The 19,842-nt window shown below is 45.5% G+C and overlaps 1 protein-coding gene across 8 annotated transcripts in view; it reads left to right on the forward strand.

Annotated features, from left to right (window-relative positions):
* Positions 1–19,842, forward strand: part of ECT2 (epithelial cell transforming 2) — a 270,409-nt gene that overhangs the window by 31,520 nt on the left and 219,047 nt on the right. For all 8 annotated transcript variants that reach the window (XR_011031390.1, XR_011031388.1, XR_011031389.1 and 5 more), the window contains 2 exons: positions 2,341–2,420; positions 10,980–11,162. Coding sequence is in view for 5 of the 8 variants with exons in the window: in XM_068281039.1 (XP_068137140.1) it covers positions 2,341–2,420; positions 10,980–11,162 (263 nt within the window). In the remaining 3 variants the exon portion in view is untranslated. The remainder of the gene's footprint in view (positions 1–2,340; positions 2,421–10,979; positions 11,163–19,842) is intronic.

A 19,842-nucleotide genomic window follows, 5' to 3' on the forward strand; every position in this document is an offset into this window, starting at 1 on the left:
GTACTCGGCAATCCAGAACTGACATAGAATTGTGCATATTAAGAACTCTGCATATATTATGTCCTGCTTGCACTTTGAGCATTGTGTGTGGATGGCAGGTAACGCCTTCCACGGTTAGATCTTTGCTGGTAAAGTTCAGCTTTTGGTAGAGAAAGCAGAATGAGTTTTATTGAAACAAATAGGGCACTTGAGAACCCCTGAACATGCTGGTTCTGATAAAATGAGAACCTTTTAATTTCTGTGGCTAGCTCACTGTAAGCAGACTACATGTACTTCACATTTTACCTCCATACAACAATACATTTTTAGTTTTCGGAGGACATGTTTTATCAGGTTTTCCTTTTAGTGACAAATTGTAATTCAAACCCTTCCTCTTCATGTTGCAATGAACATGTACAATTATTTTTTCAATAATATCAATCTTTTACAATGAAAATAAAATAAGTTTGACAGTCTGTCTATACCTGTTTGCTCCTTGTTTCAATAAAAAGTGAACTGCAGAGTGCCGGAGTCGTACCTTATTTTCCTGAAGCTATATTTTACAGTAAGCCTTTCCCATAAGAAGGTTGTTTTTAAATGGACAATATGTTGTAAATATAATTTATGAATTGTACTGCCAGTCACAGAAATAGAGCAATACTGGGAATGATCAATGAGATTCAAATAATTCATGCAGGATTATGCACACTTTGGATGCAAATTTATGCAGCTTGAAAATGGACCAATGAAGTCCCACCAAGGTTTAAATTGATAGGTCCATTTTCAAGCCGCATACGTAGTTTCATTCAGAATTGACATTATCCTGCATGAACTCGGAATTATTTGCAACTCATTGATCATCGGTAAACTGTATGCCTTTCTGTGTTGCTAAATTCAGTAGCTTATATATCTGTAACTGTTTACAGCAGTTATTACATAATCATACGATCCAATGAAAACCACTTAGTATAATGCAGTCTGCCACCCTGAGGCTACGTTCAGTGGGACGTTGCGGAGCTGCATTATAAACTCTTGTAACGCAGCTTACCGCACTGCAATAGGCCTATTGGACATTTACAGTGCAACATTAACGTTGCATTTTTTTTGTTACCTCAACACGCGCACATTACCAGGTACAGGAAAGCACAGTTTGCATTGCCTTTATGCTTTACTGTACCTACTGCATGCTATGGTAATGCAGCATTAATAAGTTACCACCTTTTTTGCATTCTAATGCTGTTGCGACTTTAACGTCGCATTATAACGCAATGTCCCACTGTGAAAGCCCTGAAGAAACTTATTCCATAAATTTTAAATGGGGAAAGCTAGAAGATTGTAGACTAAAGGTGGCCCTACAGAACTAGATATGACTTCACATTGATCATTTTACCTTGACTACCACTATGCACAGCTAGCTATTAGATCAGATGTCTATGTGATTGGAACACCACCTTCCCCACCCAAGTTGAATTCAGGTGCTCGTCTATAGTGTGGGGGGGAGGGGGGGGGGATTTTAGGTGCAGGGTTATGGTGCTCTGCCTTCAGGCGCTCGGCTATACTAAAACAGAGTGCCTGGGGGACTTGAAGCGTGTGGTCTTGAGTATTTAAGTCACTGAACCTTACTGGAATCTACACCGCATAACAGCACTGTGAGCCAGAGGAGACCACAAACCCTTATTCTACACTTATTAATATTTAGTATTTATGTAGTGTGGACATCTTCCACAGCGCTTTACAGAGTGTATATATAGTCTTGTCACTAACTGTCCCTCAGAGGGGCTCACAATCTAGTCCCTACCATAGTCCTATGTCTATATCATATAGTGTATGTATTGTAGTCTAGGGCCAATTTAGGGGTGGAAGCCAATTAACTTAAATCTGTATGTTTTTGGGATGTGGGAGGAAACCGGAGTGCCCGGAGGAAACCCACACAGACATGGGGAGAACATACAAACTCCTTGCAGATGTTGACCTGGCTGGGATTCGAACCAGGACCCAGCGATGCAAGGCGAGAGCGCTAATCACTATGCCACCGTGCTACCCACAGCACTTTGCCATTTCAGTTTTTTCCTTATATTAAGATTCTCCTGGGTAGGACACAGTCCTCTTCAACTGCTTTTCCATGCCCTGGGGAAAAGGGCCAAACACCCGTGTACCCTGCTGCCCTACTCTCTCTATTGCAGAACTGAAAGCATTTTGCCAAAATTGTCATGGCATCTAAATCTTGTATAAGGAAGGAACTACACAAACCATCATATGGGTTTATTTTCTGAATTATTATTAGATTATGCATACCAGACAGGTGATGTTGAACTGTTAAGTTTTATTTAATATTTACAACATTCAATCCTTTCAATGTAGAAGATATGCCCCAAGTAGAAACAAGAGTGATTCTGGTTCAAGATGTTGGAAAAAATGAAGAATTGCTAAAGGCTCTTGAGGTATGTGTCTGGATGTACAAATGTTTGCACTTATATTTTTACATACGGTATGTATTGTTTTTGTGTTTTGTTAAATTTCTACCCACTTCTTCCTTTTCACAGACAGTTAAACTAATGGAAGTCCCGGTTATAAAGATAAGGGAAAACTGTCGTGAGAAAGCCAGAGACTCTTTTATAAAAAGCATTGTAAATATGGTATGGTGACTTATTCATACCAACTGATCTTGCATGCTACACGTTACTGGCACTGCAAATTTCACCGCTAACCTTCTAACTACTTCTGCACTGGGGCTTAACCAATAATTCTGACTTGTAATTCTTCTTGTTACCGGGTTCTGGTGAAGGAGTTTTTGGGTTAATTGTCAATCACTCTGTGCGTTATGTTTGTCACATTTTGCACATTTCCATGTTTTGCATTGGGTTAAGACCTGGTTCACATTGTATCCGCTGCCCTACATTTTAACAGTGAGTAGCTGACTCCAGTTAGATTAGTCAAGGTCTGAATTGATCTAGTATGTTCCAGTTCACATTGATTCCATATGTCTACATCCACTGTTTAAAGTGGACCTGAGCTCTTGCACAGGAAAGAAGGAAAACAGAGAAATGCACCCTGTATGTACTTAGAGAGTTAAGCTGTCAGCTCAGGAAACCTGGCAGTCCACAGCAGAGCAGCTAAATTGTCAACACGGGATGTTAACCCTATGTCTGCTTCTATGAAAGCATGAAGTAGACTCACTGCAGATTTGTTGCAGGAGTTCTGTAAGCTGTAACAAACGTTTTTCTTTAAACATTATCATGCTGTTGCTTATCTTTGAGAGCAGAGAGGAAGTTGAGTTCAGATCTGCTTTAACAAGCAACTGCATGCAATTTTTTTTTTTTTGGGGGGGAGAGGCGTGACCCCAGTTAGCGATGACAGCGCTGCATCTATAAAAATGGTTGCCCGATTGGGAAACGGGAGGTCAGTTGAGACATTGAAGCATGTCTTTACTGTCATTCTCTTTCGTGCCAGAATATGGATATTTGCATGTTGCTCTGTCACTACTTCTGTATCCATTGCACAAGTGCTCAGTGCTGAATATGCCTCTAGCATGAGGGTCTCAAAAATCAGTGCCTGGTCTCTGCCCATGGGGGAAGGTAATCTGGTAAATCTGCCTAGTAGTTTGTCAGTAAATCCAGGTAGCTGAGGCTCAAACGCATATTGCAAGGGATGATAAACCTGTAATGAAATTGTTTCGCTGTCAATTCAATTTTACCTCCATGAATCATTGGATGGGTGATAAAATCTGAGAAATGTGTACAATGTTTTTTAAAGAGAACCCGAGGTGTGTTTAAAGAATGTTATCTGCATACAGAGGCTGGATCTGCCTATACAGCCCAGCCTCTGTTGCTATCCCAAACCCCACTAAGGTCCCCCTGCACTCTGCAATCCCTCATAAATAACAGCCGTGCTGTGAGGCTGTGTTTACATCTGTAGTGTCAGTCTCAGCTGCTCCCCCACCTCCTGCATAGCTCCGGTCCCTGCCCCTGTCCCTTACCTCCAATCAGCAGGGAGGGAAGGGATGCAGGCGGAGACTTGAGTTCTGCAGGAGGCGGGAGAGCAGCAGACTGACACTATAGAGATAAACACAGCCAGCTCTGACAAGCTGTTTGTCAGCAGCGTGGCTGTGATTTATGAGGGATTGCAGAGTGCAGGGGGACCTTAGGGGGATTTGGGATAGCAACAGAGGCTGGGCTGTATAGGCAGAGCCAGCCTCTGTATGCAGATAATAATCTTCAAACTCACCTCGGGTTCTCTTTAAAGGGTGCTGTCAAATACCAATACAATATATATATTTTTTTTTTTATGCAAGTCTAATTTTGCGGACTCCATTATCCATAAAAGATTTGAGAATGTTTGTGAAACTTTTTTTTTTTTTTTTTTGCATAGAAAAATGTTCATTGCATTGTTACAAAAATGCTAAGAGAAGGAATTGTAGTCCTGCACATAAGCCCCTCCTTTTTTAAAGCCCTAGTTCAGTTACTATTACTGCTGCAGTTCATAGAATATATGAACTGCATAAATCTAGCATATTTAAATGTACCGTATATAGTCTCATGTAAGCCAAGCCTTGTATAATCCGAGGTACACACTTTCCTCAGAAGCCAGAAAAAAAGTGACTTGCATATAAGCTTACTCCACAGTAGCCAGATGTGCCCCCAGTACAAATAACCCCCCCTTCCCTATAGCCAGATGTGCCCGTGGGATGATACAGCTGTCTCAAGACGCCACTGGATGGCATCATAGATATGGGACACAGTGATTGCCACACAGGAAGAATCCCCGATCATTGCACCACCGACACGTTGCTGACACTTTCTGCAACATAAGCCAGGGGACACATGTAGTCTTGAGCAGCGCACTTTGCACACCATGTTGCAGGGATGGGAGGCACAGATGCAGCGGAGAGTCAGCTAGCAAAGAGCAGGATCACTGATTCGCATATAAGCCAAGGGGGTAACTTTTTTTTTTTAGCACTTTTTTTTTTTTTTTTTTTTTTTGTGCTGAAAAATTTGGCGTATACTTGAGTATATAAGGTATTGTAAAATTGTTTCGCTTTCAGTAGTGGCCAGGTTCTCTCGAGATGGCCAATAAGATGCTAAAACCTTCTATATCCGGCTATTAATCTAGAAATTTCGGTTTGACTCGCTGAAGTAAATTTCGGGGGTCGCCTTATATGCGAGTCAGACGTACTTTTCTCGCATTATAACCGGGTGTCCCAGTAGAATATGTGTAAAGGAGGCACCAGGAAACGTGGGCACAGGGTGAATCCAGAAAACATCGCCCTGCTGTGCCAAATTTCCCGGCAGCGTCAATTATTCCTTCTCCAAACCGGCCTTCTAGGGGAGGGGGGTGAGTAAGATGCAATTCTGCTTCCAGCTATTGCTGGTGGCCAAATTATGCTGGTTTTATCGTAATGTAGGCTTTTTCTTTTGCTGACGCCAAAATTACTTACTGAGCTTCACTGACTTGACCCCGGTATCTGTGTGCCATTATGTGTCTTCCTACACGCACCAGCCTTCCTCCCTCTCCCCCGTGTGGATCAACCACTGTATAAATGCGCATGCCTAATCCGCTGGCAGATCTTTTCTCTAGTATGTGTCCCCCTAATGGTGTCTGCCTCTCCCCGTCCCGTGTGGAGAGTGACCGCAGCATAAACTTGCATACCTTTGCAGCAGATCCTATTCTGTTCATTCATGTCGGTGGCATGTACCAGCATCCTTCCGTAGTCTCTCAATGTCATGTGATATATGGCGCTTACAGGGAGCACTGGTATATGTTCACTGGTAAGAATGAAGAGACTCCGCTGTCCTGCACTAGATTAGGTATGCACATGTAAACTGCGGCTGATCCACACAGGGGGAGACGGAGTGGCAGTCACCTGTTGGGGAACACAAACTGGCACACTGATACTGGATGGGAAGAGAAGGGATGGTTCGGCGGGGAGAACGGGCAGAAACTCCCCTTCCTTTGGCCACATGCAGCTACAATCTACTTCCTCCCAGGCGTCGTCACAATGGTAACGGTTCCCCCTGTGATGTCCTCACAGGGTGGTGGTTGTTAACATGATGATGCCTGGGAAGAACAAGAAAGACACCGCGTGTTGGCTGAAGGCAGGTGAGTTGTTTCTGCCCGCTCTCCCCCGCCGTACACTGAAGGCAGCTATACTGAGTGCAAATATACTTGCTATCTATACTTTGAGCAACTATACCTATACTGGGGCAAATATACTTGCTATCCTATATTGGGAGTCACCTGCACCTATACTGGGGGCAACTATACTAGCAATCTATAGTTGGAGCCACTATACCTATACTGGGGGGAAATAATACTTGCTATCTATACTGGGAGGCACCTGTACCTATATACTGGGGCCACTATACTGGCTACCTATACTTGCGGCACCTAGCATATACTGGGGCACCTATACTAGAGGTAACTATATACTGGCTACATACACTGGAGGCACCTACCTGGCTAGCCTATACTGGGGGCAACTATACTGGTTACCTATATTGGAGGCACCTACCTGGCTAACCTATACTGGGGCACCAATCGCTGCCCAGTTTGGCTATTGGCCGGCCAGATCCCAAAGTTTTCGTTTTCTGGGGTTCTGGATGCAACTACCGTATATACTCGCATATAAGCCGACCTACATATAAACCAAGGTACCCACTTTTCTCTCAGTAACCAAGAAAAAGTGATTGACTCATGGATAAGCCCCCTCCCCAGAAGCCAGCTGTGCCCCCAGTACAAGTCATTCCTTCTCTTCGTAGCCAGAAGTGCCACAAGGATGATACAGCTGTGTCTGTCGCTAGATGGCTTCATAGATATGAGATAGATTGCCACACAGGAAGAGCACTTGATCATTGTACAGCTGACACGTTTCTTGCACACTCCGCTCCACAAGTCAGGGGACACAGGTAGTGTTGAGCAGTGCACGCTGTACACCATGTTGCAGGGGATGCGGGGCACAGACACAGCAGGGAGCCAGCTGGTAAGGGCAGGATCACTAGTGCAAGATCATTATGCTCCTCTGCCAGTAACAAAACATGCTCCACCATCCACTCTGCTCCACTGACTCGCATAAAAGCAGAGAGGGTAACTTTCAGCACAATTTTTGTACTGAAATATTAGGCTTGTACGCGAGTATATACAGTACTTTAACTCTAAAGTGTACCTGAGCCAAAGCTCTGGTACAAAATCAGATACCTTGAGGGAAGCCTCAGGATCCTATTGAGGCTTCCCTTGCAACTCTGTTGTCCCCCGTCGCTGAGCGCCCCCCCCCCCCAACCTCCCCCCCTTCGTAGTAAAGAAAGTAAAGAGTGTGGGATAAGGTCCTGAGATTAAAGTGGGTGTCCCTTTTTGCAATATATTTGGAGCAGTACAGCTGGTAGTGACTGTAAACGGACAGCTAGACTGGCTTTAACAGAACTGTGCTGTATACAGTCTGTATACAGTGAGTCCGTGTGTATGCTTTATCTGCCTGGTCCTGCTGTGCTCTGTCACAGGCTCTGCTTCATGCCCATGCAGCTTAGCCACTACTTTAACTAGCCTGTCTGCCTAGTGCTTCAGGCTTAACAGTGGCAGTTGCAGAGTAGTCATTGTAGCTGCAGAGGTTAAAGGGGAACCTCAGCCTAAACAAACATACTGTCATCAAGTTACATTAGTTATGTTAATTAGAATAGATAGGTAATATAATCTCTTACCCACCCTGTTTTTAAAAGAACAGGCAAATGTTTGTGATTGCATGGGGGCTGCCATCTTTGTCATGGGGCAGCGATCTTTTTGGTTGAAAGGAAGTGACAGTGAGCATGAGACACAGTTCCAACTATCCTGTGTCCTGATTACCCCTCCCAGCTGTGCACGCTAGGCTTCAAATGTCGAATTCAAAATGTAAAAAAAAAAAAAAAAGTTGCACTAAAACAGCAGAACGAGAACAAAATCAGAAATCCCATCATGCTTTGCACAGCATCAGGGGAAAAAAGCCCAGGCAGTTTTCTTCTGTGCAGCTAAAAATGAGGCTTGTATAAGAGAAACAAAGTTCTGATGCTGTGAAACTGTTAAAGAAACACAAAGCCTTTTCAGTGCTGCTTAGTCAATTTTTAGTCCGGAGGTTTCACTTTAAGTGTAGTGAAGCTGGGAATGGGGGCAGAAGGTGTTAGAGTAGTGCATTGTAGCATAGCTGGTGGGCTTTAGGAGTTAGCTTAGTGTGTTATTGATGGGAATCAGAGGTTAGCATTGTGCAGTGGAGTTTAATTGGTGGGGCATCAAGATTCAAGTTAGCATAGTGTAGGGTATTGGTGCATCATCAGGTGTTAGCACAGTGTAGTGGGGGCAATGTGAATTTAGTGCTAAAGCTTGATTTGAAGAAAATCGTGAAAAAAATTGAAATCGCAATTTTTGCGAAAAATCGCAATTTCATTTTTTACCTAAAATCGTGCAGTCCTACAGTGTAGTCATTAACCCCTCCTGGACCCCAAGTGCAGCTGTTAACTTTGCTGGATAGACTTATACTTAGTCAATACAAAATTCCAGCTTAAGAGGGTTGAATATTGGAGTCGACTTATGCACAAGGTCAACTTGTATTCGAGTATATATGGTAAATACTGTATAGATCACAAAACCGTTAATACAAGTTTCTTCTCACATTAACCACAGCTTATATTAATGGTTTAGCATTCTAGTGATATTTTAGATGTAAAGGTTTCATGTCCCCGAGCCAGAGAACAATACGAGCCCAGTTCCCAAATAGTATCTATTCTCCAAATCAGTACAAAGGATCCCCCACAAACATTTCCATACCAGGTAGAGTCAGCTCAGAAAAGAGTTTTCTCTTCAAACACATGACTTGCAACACATAATTTTGTGTTTGGTTAATAACAGCAAGCTTGTCAGAATGAAAGATGAGGTTTGCACACACTCTGGCTGATCAAATAATAAAGCACACGTGGGGTTTCCAAGCTCTGGGCTCCTCTCCCACAAGATCGCACATGCAACCTTGCAAACTTCCTCTAGGATAAATCAGAGGTAGGAGGGGTATTAAAAAAATAAAAAAAATGTATGTGAAAAACTTTTTTCCAACAACTGCATTTGAGAGAATAAATCTTTAGATCTAGCCATCAGTCAATTGAGGAAAGTTGAGTACGACACACAAACCCAAGTAGAATGGACTGGGCCAACACTGACCAAAGGACGCTTGAGGACGAGGCTCACTACCAGCTTTACTGCTCCAAATATATTGCAAAAAGGGACACCCACTTTAATCTCAGGACCTTATCCCACACTCTTTACTTACTTTACTACGAAGGAGGGGGGTGGGCGGGGGAGGCGGGCGCTCAGCGACGGGGGACAACAGAGTTGCGAGGGAAGCCTCGATAGGATCCTGAGGCTTCCCTCTCAAGGTATCTGATTTTGTACCAGAGCTTTGGCTCAGGTACACTTTAGAGTTAAAGTACTGTATATACTCGCGTATAAGCCTAATATTTCAGTACAAAAATTGTGCTGAAAGTTACCCTCTTCATTTACACAGACAGCTCTAGCTGTAATCTGATCTTTGTCATTACTGGTGTCACTGCCCATATATTGCTATCTGATGGGATGCGAGGCTAAGGATCCTGCCCTTTTTACCTCAAATTGCCAGCAAAGCTCATTACAGCTAAGAGCTGTCTGTAAACGGACAGCTAGAGTGGCCAGGACGCTGTGCTGTGTGCTGTATACAGCCTGCGCGTGGTCTAACTCTCTCTAACTCTCTCTGCCACTGTTCTCTGGTCCCCGCTGTGCAAGAGAGCCTGGGTGACTGTGCGGTGGATCGAGAAAACCATGCGTGCTTCACCGCAGCTAAAGGAAGAGAGAGCTGGCCGTGCATTCCTCGATTCAGTGCCTCACTCCTCCTTCTGGCCGGAAGGAGGAAGCGCACCTTAGTAACAAGCCGGAAATGTCCCCAGCATTGCACGCGGAAATACAGCCGTAATGAAGAAAAAAAATCGCCACTCTGACGATACTGAAATCGTGATGATGCACATCGCGATTTCGATTAAAAAACGATATATCGTGCAGCCCTACTACACTGCATAAAGTATTGCAGCCATTAACCCCTCCTGTCCCTTAAATGCAACCAATACATTCTCCAGGCCCCCAAGTGCAGCAATTATTCACTCTTTTTTATGCAGCCCAGTATTTCACCCTTGCCCCTTTCCTTGTAAATTGTTGTGGCCAGGACTTTCAGACCTGTGCTTTCTTGGCATTTCCTTCCGTCAGGGTTCGTTTACACTAGAGGCGTTTTTGGCTTTTTTTCAAGCACATGCGACTCTTAAAATCTCCCCAAAAACGCTTGTGCAATGAATGTCTATGAGAAGGTTCATATCCGTGTGGTTCGTGCGCTGTGCGTTCAGCAAAGCGGTGCCTGGACCATTTTGGGGTGATTTTGCTATAATTGAAGGAATAGGAAGAGCGATAAACGCTCACAGAATCGCTTTGTGGGGCGATTGCGTTCGAGTTGTAAAGAATAAATTGTATTTTCTGGGTCAAAGAGGGCTCGGGGAAAGCACTCAGAAAACTGCTTTTCACAAAAACGTAACGCCCACCAGTGCCAGTAATCGGGGGGGGGGGGGTAAATGCTACAAAAAAAGCTAATGCGAGCGGAACGCAATGTGAACAAGCCGTCAAATTACTGTCAATTACTACGGGGTAAATTGCTGCAAATGAAAAATGTCACTATTGGTACACACCTTACTCAGTGTGCTCTGTTGCCCATGACTTCTGTAAAAGTCGACCCTCTATACTTTTTATGAAGTGAATCAGACCTAAATTTCTAGACTTCCACTCGAGTATATACAGTAGATTTATTTTTTCAAGTCTGTTCTCAGAAGGGGTTAACCTGCTTTAATTGGGTATTTTGATGGCCTTAAGTTGCAACATGGAGAATGTGTAAAGTTTTTTGCAAATGTTGAGTCTGAGTCATTGTCTATATGTACTGTCACTGCTATTTTCTTTTTCTCTCCACAACTCTTAAAACACAGGAAATCAAACTTCCCTACGTCACAACAGAATCGGTGGAGGAGTATGCAGAGGCGGATGCTCCAGAGTTTGAGAATGTATTTGTTATATCAGACTTCCAGCATCCACTCTTCAAATATCTGTATAAAGCTGACTGCAGAGTGCTTGGGCCGCCAATCATCTTGTACTGTGCACAGAAAGGAGAGGTACAGCTCTTTCTGACATATATAAACTTATTATGTATCAAATCTAGCGTTTGAAGCAGAGGTGTACTTTTAAATAAAACTGAAGTGTAAAGCCTGGTTTCAATTATAATTGGCCAATCACTGACTAATTTTACCACCTGAATGTAGTATGTGGGTCATCAGATATTGAATATATGAGCAGATTGTGTAGGTAAATGTTTATACTGCATGGAGGTGGTAGAATTGGTCAGTTATTGGCCAATCCATAATTGAAAGTGTGTACCAGGCTTAAATCCAGTCTTTAGAGCACAGTGGCCCAGTCCCGACTCGCCCAACCCCACTCCTGTGTACACCAGCAACAACCTGCAGGGACTAATCTTTACAGTAAACCAGAGATGATTAAATGTAAAGATTTGATACTTACCCAGGGCTTCCTCCAGCCCCATAAACATGTGAGTCCCACGCTGTCCTCGTACGGTCTGCCGTTCAGCGGCAATCAGCATTTTTTTTAGTCGTGTCCAGTCTGGGTCTTCGGGGCATGCGCCGAAGACCCAGACTAGATGCGACTGACGCAATTACCGGGAGTGATTGCGGCTGAACGGCAGACCACGGGAGGATGGCGAAGGACTCGCACGTGTTTATGGGGCTGGAGGAAGCCCCAGGTAACTATCAAATCTTTACATGTAATCATCTCTGGTTTACTTTAAAGGGGTCGGAGGAAAAATAGTTTGGAAATGGTCCCACGCAGACATCCTGTGCCCATTCAGTCACTCACCGATGCTCCGGCCCCGCCTCCGGTTCACTTCTGGAATTGCAGACTTTAAAGTCTGAAAACCTCTGCACCTGCGTTGCCATGTCCTTGCTCCCGCTGATGTCACCAGAAGCATACTGCGCAGGCACAGACCATACTGGGCCTGCGCAGTATGCTCCTGGTGACATCAGCGGGAGCGAGAGGACACAGCAACGCAGGCGCAGTGGTTTTTAGACTTTAAAGTCTGCAATTCCAGAGTGAACTAGAGGCGGGGCCAGAGCATTGGTGAGTGACTGCGTGGGCACAGGACGTCTGCAGGGGACCATTAGAAGCCCCTGATGCCCCCTGCCCCCCACAGAAAATTCCCTGGTCCTTAAAAAAAAACCTGAACTGAAAATTAAAAGTCAAAATAAACATAAACAAGTCATACTTGCTTCCCATGTAGTCTACTCCTCAATCTTTCTCCTCTCCTGCGTCCTTTGTCCACTGTGATCAAGGGAATTATCTGTCCTCCATTTTGAAAATGGCCATTACCCCATAACAGCTTTCTGGTCAGCACACTGTTAAACTGTAACATCGGCCACTTGAGCAATAGGGAAACCTGAACATTACCGGCACATCAGTTGTCCACTAACTGGCAGCAACTGATATATAACTGACAGCAACTGATATATTTCAGTTCTGACAAAATGTTGTCAGAACTGGAAGGGATCATTGTCAGAAAAAAATGGTGAGCTTCTGAGAGGAACTGATGGCAAGGTAACTATTTAAGGTTTAATGGCGCCACCAACGGCTGCCTCGGCACATGGCTCCTGCAATTTCTCTCTCTTTCTCTCTTTCTAGTAGTTATGCTGGGAATACACGTTTCGTTTTTGCCTTCGTTTAAACCTTCGTTTCGATTGTGCCTTTTTGTCCTTTTCGATCCTGAAATAATCGACCGTACGGTTAATATCACCACCCACAATTTCGTTTTTTTTCCGATTCTGATGGTTTTGTTTTTCCAATGATCGAAGGCTGCAAAGAAACGAAACGTAGTACAGGGACGGACGGCATAAACTAATATATAATCGATCTGAACAGCCATCAAGCCTACCAATGGCTCGATTAGATGGATAAAGAGAGATAATATCAAACATGTTCGATCACTAGTCGTTCGTTTTTGGGGTCTATTAATAGAAACTATAATGAGATTATGACTATTTTCACATACGTTTTCAACACTCGATTCGTTTACCGAACGAATCGAAGGCTAAAACGAAGGCAAAAACGAAACGTGTATTCCCAGCATTGGTATAGTTTTTAGTACAGTTTAGTTTAGTTTTAGTATAGTTTTATTTAACTAAGCTGCAATCCTTGCCCAAGATTGCACACATACCTTCAGAATCGGGCAGAAGGAATCCTGTGCCTGCGGATGCTCTGTCTCCTGACCACCGACCCCTGCAGGAACACGGAGGACCCGATGCTACACCGCTCCCTTGCTCTGCCGGGATCTGTCTGCCATCCCCAACGCCGCTGTTGCTGGGGACCTGCACTGCTGAGCTCACTCGACCACCCACGGAGGGTAAAGACTCTGCCGCCTGCCATTCGCTGCTCCCTCGCTCTGCCGGGATCTATTTGCGGGGAGTGCCACAGCAAAGACCCCACTCGAGGAGGCTCCCTGTGGAACGGTACAGCGGAGGACACCTGCTTGATCGGCTGACCACGTCCACTGCCGCTAGCATCGGCTGTCGCTCTCCCCTGCAGTAGTATCCATTTCTGCCCTCCACTGCCACCGGACTACAGGCTCCACGTGCTCAGCACGTGGGAGGCCTCTGCCATCCCCAACGCCGCTGTTGCTAGGGGACCTGCACCGCTGAGCTCACTCGGCCACCGAAGGAAGGGAAGAGTCTCTGCTGCCTGACATTCCATCGCTGGCCCTGCTCACTCCTAGATCGCACACGACCACAACGGGGTTGGAGGGCCACTATTGCTATCACAGCCTGGCCCTTGCTGCAAGGGTGGTGTGTACTCCATGCCCCCAGTGCACTGATGCACTCGCCTGACCCCCCCCCCCCCCCCACCTTGTGTCCAGGTAGTACACTGGCGCACTCTCCCAATCTTTCCAGCGTCCAGATATGCCCCTAGAATCTGAAGCAAATGGACATGGGGGAATGCTCCCCTCGTACCAGAATGGCCAGTCGTTACCCTCTCTGCCACCTCACACTGCTTACACTAGATCGCAGCTCACCCTCTGGGAATCCTGCAGTACTTCCCTCACTGAGGGCAGACTCCTCTACAACTCAGTTTGGAGCCACATACAAAAAATCACCAGCTCTGCCCCACCGATCAGGCCAGGACAACGGCGGAGGGGCAGTCGTGCAGGGGCCCTGGTGAGATTGAAGGAAAGGGGCCTGCGCTCAGCCATTCCCTCGGCCCTCCTGGCAAACGTCTGCTCCCTTTCTAACAAGATGGATGAACTGTGTATCCTCAGCAACAAGAGGGAACTTGGCAACAACACTGCAGTCCTCTGCTTCACGGAAACGTGACTGCATGAGGACATCCCAGACAATGCCCTACTTCTATCAGGCTTCAACATTATACGTGCGGACCGTGAACCCACCCTTTCGGGGAAGAAGAAAGGCAGTGGAATCTGCTTCTATGTCAGCTCTGCATGGAGCCCGAGCACCTCATTACTAGTCAAGAAGTGCACCCCTGACCTCGAGCTACTACTCATACACTGCAGGCCCACATACTCACCCAGAGAGTTCACCTCCTATGTCCTTGCAGGGGTGTACATTCCTCCTGATGCTGACGTTAAAAATGCCCAACGTGATCTTAGCGACACCATCACGCAGTGGGAGACGTCCCTTCCAGAGTCCCTGTTCATCATTGTTGGAGACTTCAATAAAGCAAACCTCCGTCAAGAATTGCCACGCTACCACCCGCACATAACCTGCCCCACCAGGAATGCAAGAATTCTCGACCACTGCTACACGCCCTTAAAAGATGCTTACAAGTCCACCTCATGGGCAGCCCTGGGTTCCTCTGACCACTGCCTCATCCATCTGGTGCCCACCTATAGAAGGCGCTTGGAATCTGCAAAGCCAGTCGTGAGATCTACTAAAGTGTGGTCAAATGAGGCCAAGCTCCAACTCCAGGCCCAATGACAAACCATGGCCGACGTTCAGCATCTCTTGTCTACTCCAAACGCGAGGAAGGCCCCCGGCCCTGATGGCGTGTCCCCAGCATGTCTGAAGTCTTGCTCACGTCAGCTAGCCCCATCCTCGCCTCTGTCTTGGCCAGGTCTCTTAGTGAAGGGAAGGTCCCTACTTGCTTCAAGAGATCCATCATCATCCCTGTACCGAAAAAGCAAGGAGGATCCGACCTAAACAATTTCAGGCCTGTGGCCCTGACATCCGTGGTCATGAAGACCTTTGAAAGAGTTGTCCTGTCCCTCCTCAAACACACCACATTGGACCGACTGGATCCACTCCAGTTTGCGTACAGAACAAACAGGTCCACCGATGATGCCATCAATATGTGCCTGGAGTTTATCACGGATCACCTGGACAGGCCAGACTCGTATGCCAGAGTCCTTCTCCTGGACTTCAGTTCGGCCTTTAATACAATCTGCCCCCGCATCCTGCAGGACAATCTCACGGAACTCAAGGTCCACCCAACTCTCCGCCTTTGGATCACAGACTTTCTCTCAAACAGGTCCCAGGTTGTCAACCTGAGCGAGATCGCCTCCAGTCCCAGAGTGACCAACATAGGAGCCCCCCAGGGCTGTGTCCTGTCACCATTCCTGTTCTCTCTTTACACCAACATCTGCACTTCCACTGTTAACTCTGTCAAAGTCATCAAATTTGCAGATGACACTACAATTGTTGGCCTCGTCAGTAAGGGCAATGAGCAGAATAGGCTAGTCCTAAACACAACCAAAACCGTTGAGATGGTCATTGACTTCAGAAAACATGCCACTAAGGCCCCGTTCACACTTGCGGTTGTCTGCCAAACGGACCGGATGACCTGACCGGATCCGGATCGGAACCGTACGGTTCTGATCCGGATCCGGTCAGGTTGCATCAGGTGTTCATCAGGATGCGATCCGGATCCGTTTGGCAAAAGTTACGTAAAAAACAAAAAAAATGCTGGGGTCTGGGAGGTCAGCAGAAGGGGGACCTGTGGAATCGGGCCCTCCGCTGTTTAGCACTCACCTCCACCTCCAACATGCTGCCAACATCTCCAGCTCGTGCTGCTCCACTCCAAAATGCTTGCCCATGTGTCCCCGATCCAATATCGCCGCAACAATCCTCATAGGAAGTGGGGTAGAACATCCGGATTTTTAGCCAGTGTGTTGTGCGCTATCCGGTTCTCATTGATTTGTATTGGCCGGATGGTGCAGTCTGGCTCCGCCCCGGATACGGCTGCCGGAGGAGCCGGATCAAAAAATAGCGCATGTTGGAACGGACGCCGGAGTCCGGCTCCGGTCCGGACAAAACGGACGCATGTGAACGGTGGCATAGACTTACATTGCTATGCCGTGCGTCCGTTTCGTCCGTTCCGCATGCGGTGCGGCTCCGGCACGGCGATTCTGGATAGCCACCGCTAATGTGAACCGGGCCTAACCCACCCCCAATCTATATAGACGGAACTGAAGTCGCAAGGGTATCTAGCGTCCGCCTCCTGGGCACAACCATCTCTGATGACCTGACCTGGAGGGCAAACACCATCTCAACTCAGAAGAAGGCGCAGCAAAGACTCTTCTTTCTACGCCAACTAAAGAAGTTTGGTATGGCCCAGGAACTTCTGAGATCCTTCTACTCCGTCACCATTGAGTCAGTCCTTTGCTCGTCTATCCTGGTCTGGTCCGCTAGTGACAGATACAAAATTCAGAGGGTCATCCGCTCAGCGGAGAGAATAATTTGGAAACCTCTACCCCATTAGATATCATCCACAACGCTAGACTGCTCTCCAGAGCAATGAAACTCGCTGGTGACCTCTCCCACCCAGGCCACAGCCTTTTCAGTTGGCACAAATCGGGTCGGAGGTTCCGGTCCATCTCATCCAGGACTACAAGGCGCAGGAACACTTTTTTTTTTTTTCCCACACTCTTGAACTCTGCCCTCTCCACATACCCTTCCCCCTGTAGCTGTCTACGGACTGTCATCTGACCATGTTGCTGCTGCCCTGATCACTGTTCTTGATATAGTGTGCATTAGTACTACTCTTTTACCTTCTGTAAATTGTTGCTGACTCTGTAAATTTGTGTTGTCTTACCAATGTCATGTTACTTTACTGTGCCATATCTCTGTGCCAAATCCAATTCCGGGCACGGTCCAGCCGTGCTTGGCGAAATAAAGAGATTCTGATTCTGATTTGAAGTTACCTCGTGTTTATTTTAAATAATTGTACTCAGTACAGGTTCCCTTTAAGTGGGAATACTAAGGATCTGTGCTGCGTGGGCTCTCCAGCCCGCAGCACAGTTCAGGATTGAGCCAGGGCAACCGGACTTTTAACCAGACTGTGCAGCAGCGCCGTGCGACGTAAACACCGGGGATTTCTTCCCACGCGTGTTTACATTTAGCCTGCGAGCCGCCATCGGAGGCTCGCAGGCTGTTCACGGAGACACCCTCCGTGAACTGACATGCAACGGCCGCTCCATGGTAATACCACTTCGACCTGCCGACGCCTATCGGCGTTAGGCGGTCGTTAAGTGGTTAAGGAATTCTTTGTTACTGTGCGAGTGTGACCCTTTCAGCGCTGACTGATAGTGCTGCCATTAAAATGCTGTGTGACTGCAGATTCCCTCACACAATTCCTCTATTGGAGCTTAGACTCCAGCCAGCTGATTTGTGTTACAGCTCATTACTCTGCTCTCTTCGTGCAGCCAAAGTTGGAAAGCTATGCAATGGAGTAGAATGCTACTTTCCTGCCCAATCTTGATACATTTTCTGTCCTGTCTGATCGCTACTTCTGATCTGCAAGGAATCGAACAGGAAATATCAATGTATGTGTGTGTGTTGTTGACTTAAAGGACAACTGTAGCGGGAGGCATATAGAGGCTGCCATATTTATTCCCCCTTAAAGAGACACTGAAGCAAAAAAAAAAAATGATATTATTTGTATGTGTAGTACAGCTAAGAAATAAAACATTAAGATCAGATACATCAGTCTAATTGTTTCCAGTACAGGAAGAGTTGAGAAACTCCAGTTGTTATCTCTATGCAAACAAGCCATTAAGCTCTCCGACTAAGTTAGTCGTGGAGAGGGCTGTTATCTGACTCTTATTATCTCAGCTGTAAGTGAACTGTTTACTTTTTCTCTGCTAGAGGAGAGGTCATTACTTCACAGACTGCTCTGAAAGACTCATTTTGAATGCTGAGTGTTGTGTAATCTGCACATATTATAGAATGATTCAATGTTAGAAAAAACACTATATACCTGAAAATAAAAGTATGAGAATATTTTCTTTGCTGCTAATCTTCTAGTAATTATTCATAGTACACAACCAATTCACTATATCATTTTTTTTTTCCACTTCAGTGTCTCTTTAAGCAATACCAGTTGCCTGGCAGCCCTGATGATCTATTTGGATGCAGTAGTGTCTGAATAACACCAGAAACGAGCATGCAGCAAATCTGGTCAGTTCTGACATTAATGTCGGAAACACCTGATCTACTGCATGCTTGTTGAGGGGCTGTGGCTAAAAGTATTAGACAGAGGATCAGCAGGACAGCCAGACAACTGGTATTGCACAAAAGAAAAAAACATTGCAGCCTCACTATAGTTGTCCTTCAAAGGATACCCGAAGTGGCATGTGATAGACATGGGTATGTACAGTGCCTAGCACACAACTATGCGGTGTTCCTTTTATTTTTTATTTTTATTTTTCTCTGAAAAAGTTAAATATCAGGTATGTAAGTGGCTGACGCAGTCCTGACTCAGACAGGAAGTAACTACAGTGTGACACTCACTGATAAGAAATTCCAACTATAAAACACTTTCCTAGCAGAAAATGGCTTCTGAGAGCAAGAAATAAATAAAAAGGGGAATTTCTTATCAATAAGGGTGACACTGTAGTCACTTCCTGTCTGAGTCAGGACTGACTTACCTACCTGATATTTAACTATTTCAGGCAGAGGAAAAAAAAAAAGGAACACAGCCGTGTGTGTGTGTGTGTGTGTGTGTGTGTGTGTGTGTGTGTGTGTGTGTGTGTGTGTGTGTGTGTGTGTTAGGCACTGTACATACCCATGTCTATCTTATCATGTCACATGTCACCTCAGGTATCCTTTAAAGCGGTATAGTCACCATAAAAATCAAATTTCAACATCAACTGGTCTGAGTGTATTAAGTGATTAAAAATGCTAATCTTGCATTCAAAACTTGCAAAACTTTTTCTGCTGTTATGGTTTTTAGTTATCACATACTTTAGGAGCACTGGCCCTAGTGCCAAAGAATTGAATGCTGGGAGTTCTTTTTATTTATAATATATCCCTCCTCTTCCATTTATTTCCCTGTCTAGCTGCTTATCAGAAACACTCTCTGATTACTTGTGTTTACAAGCAAGGCTGAGGTGACTCAGTGATAGGATGTGTAAATAAGACAGTCCAGTTGTTAGTATACACCTCAGTGGGAGTGTCTGAAGACTCTGGGAGGAGGGCAGCTAATGAATACACAATGAGCAAGAGAAGGGAGGGGGGAAAACAAGTCAGGAAGGATATGTCAGCATTAGCTTGGCAAGATGGCCACTGCCTAGAATAGGATATTCTGCTCTTCCTTTATAAAATTCACAGGAATCATTACATGGATAGCACAATACATCTGTTATGTAAGTAGAAGTAGTATTTATCTACTTATGTGTGCTTTTTTATTTTTTTTATTTCTAGGTTAGCAGGGGTGTCACTTGTTCTTTAAGAGATGTTTTTTAAAGAGAACCTGTAACAAAAAAGCTTCCCTGGGGGGTACTCT

Source organism: Hyperolius riggenbachi, chromosome 4, assembly GCF_040937935.1.
Source record: "Hyperolius riggenbachi isolate aHypRig1 chromosome 4, aHypRig1.pri, whole genome shotgun sequence".
In the NCBI taxonomy this organism is placed as follows: domain Eukaryota; kingdom Metazoa; phylum Chordata; class Amphibia; order Anura; family Hyperoliidae; genus Hyperolius; species Hyperolius riggenbachi.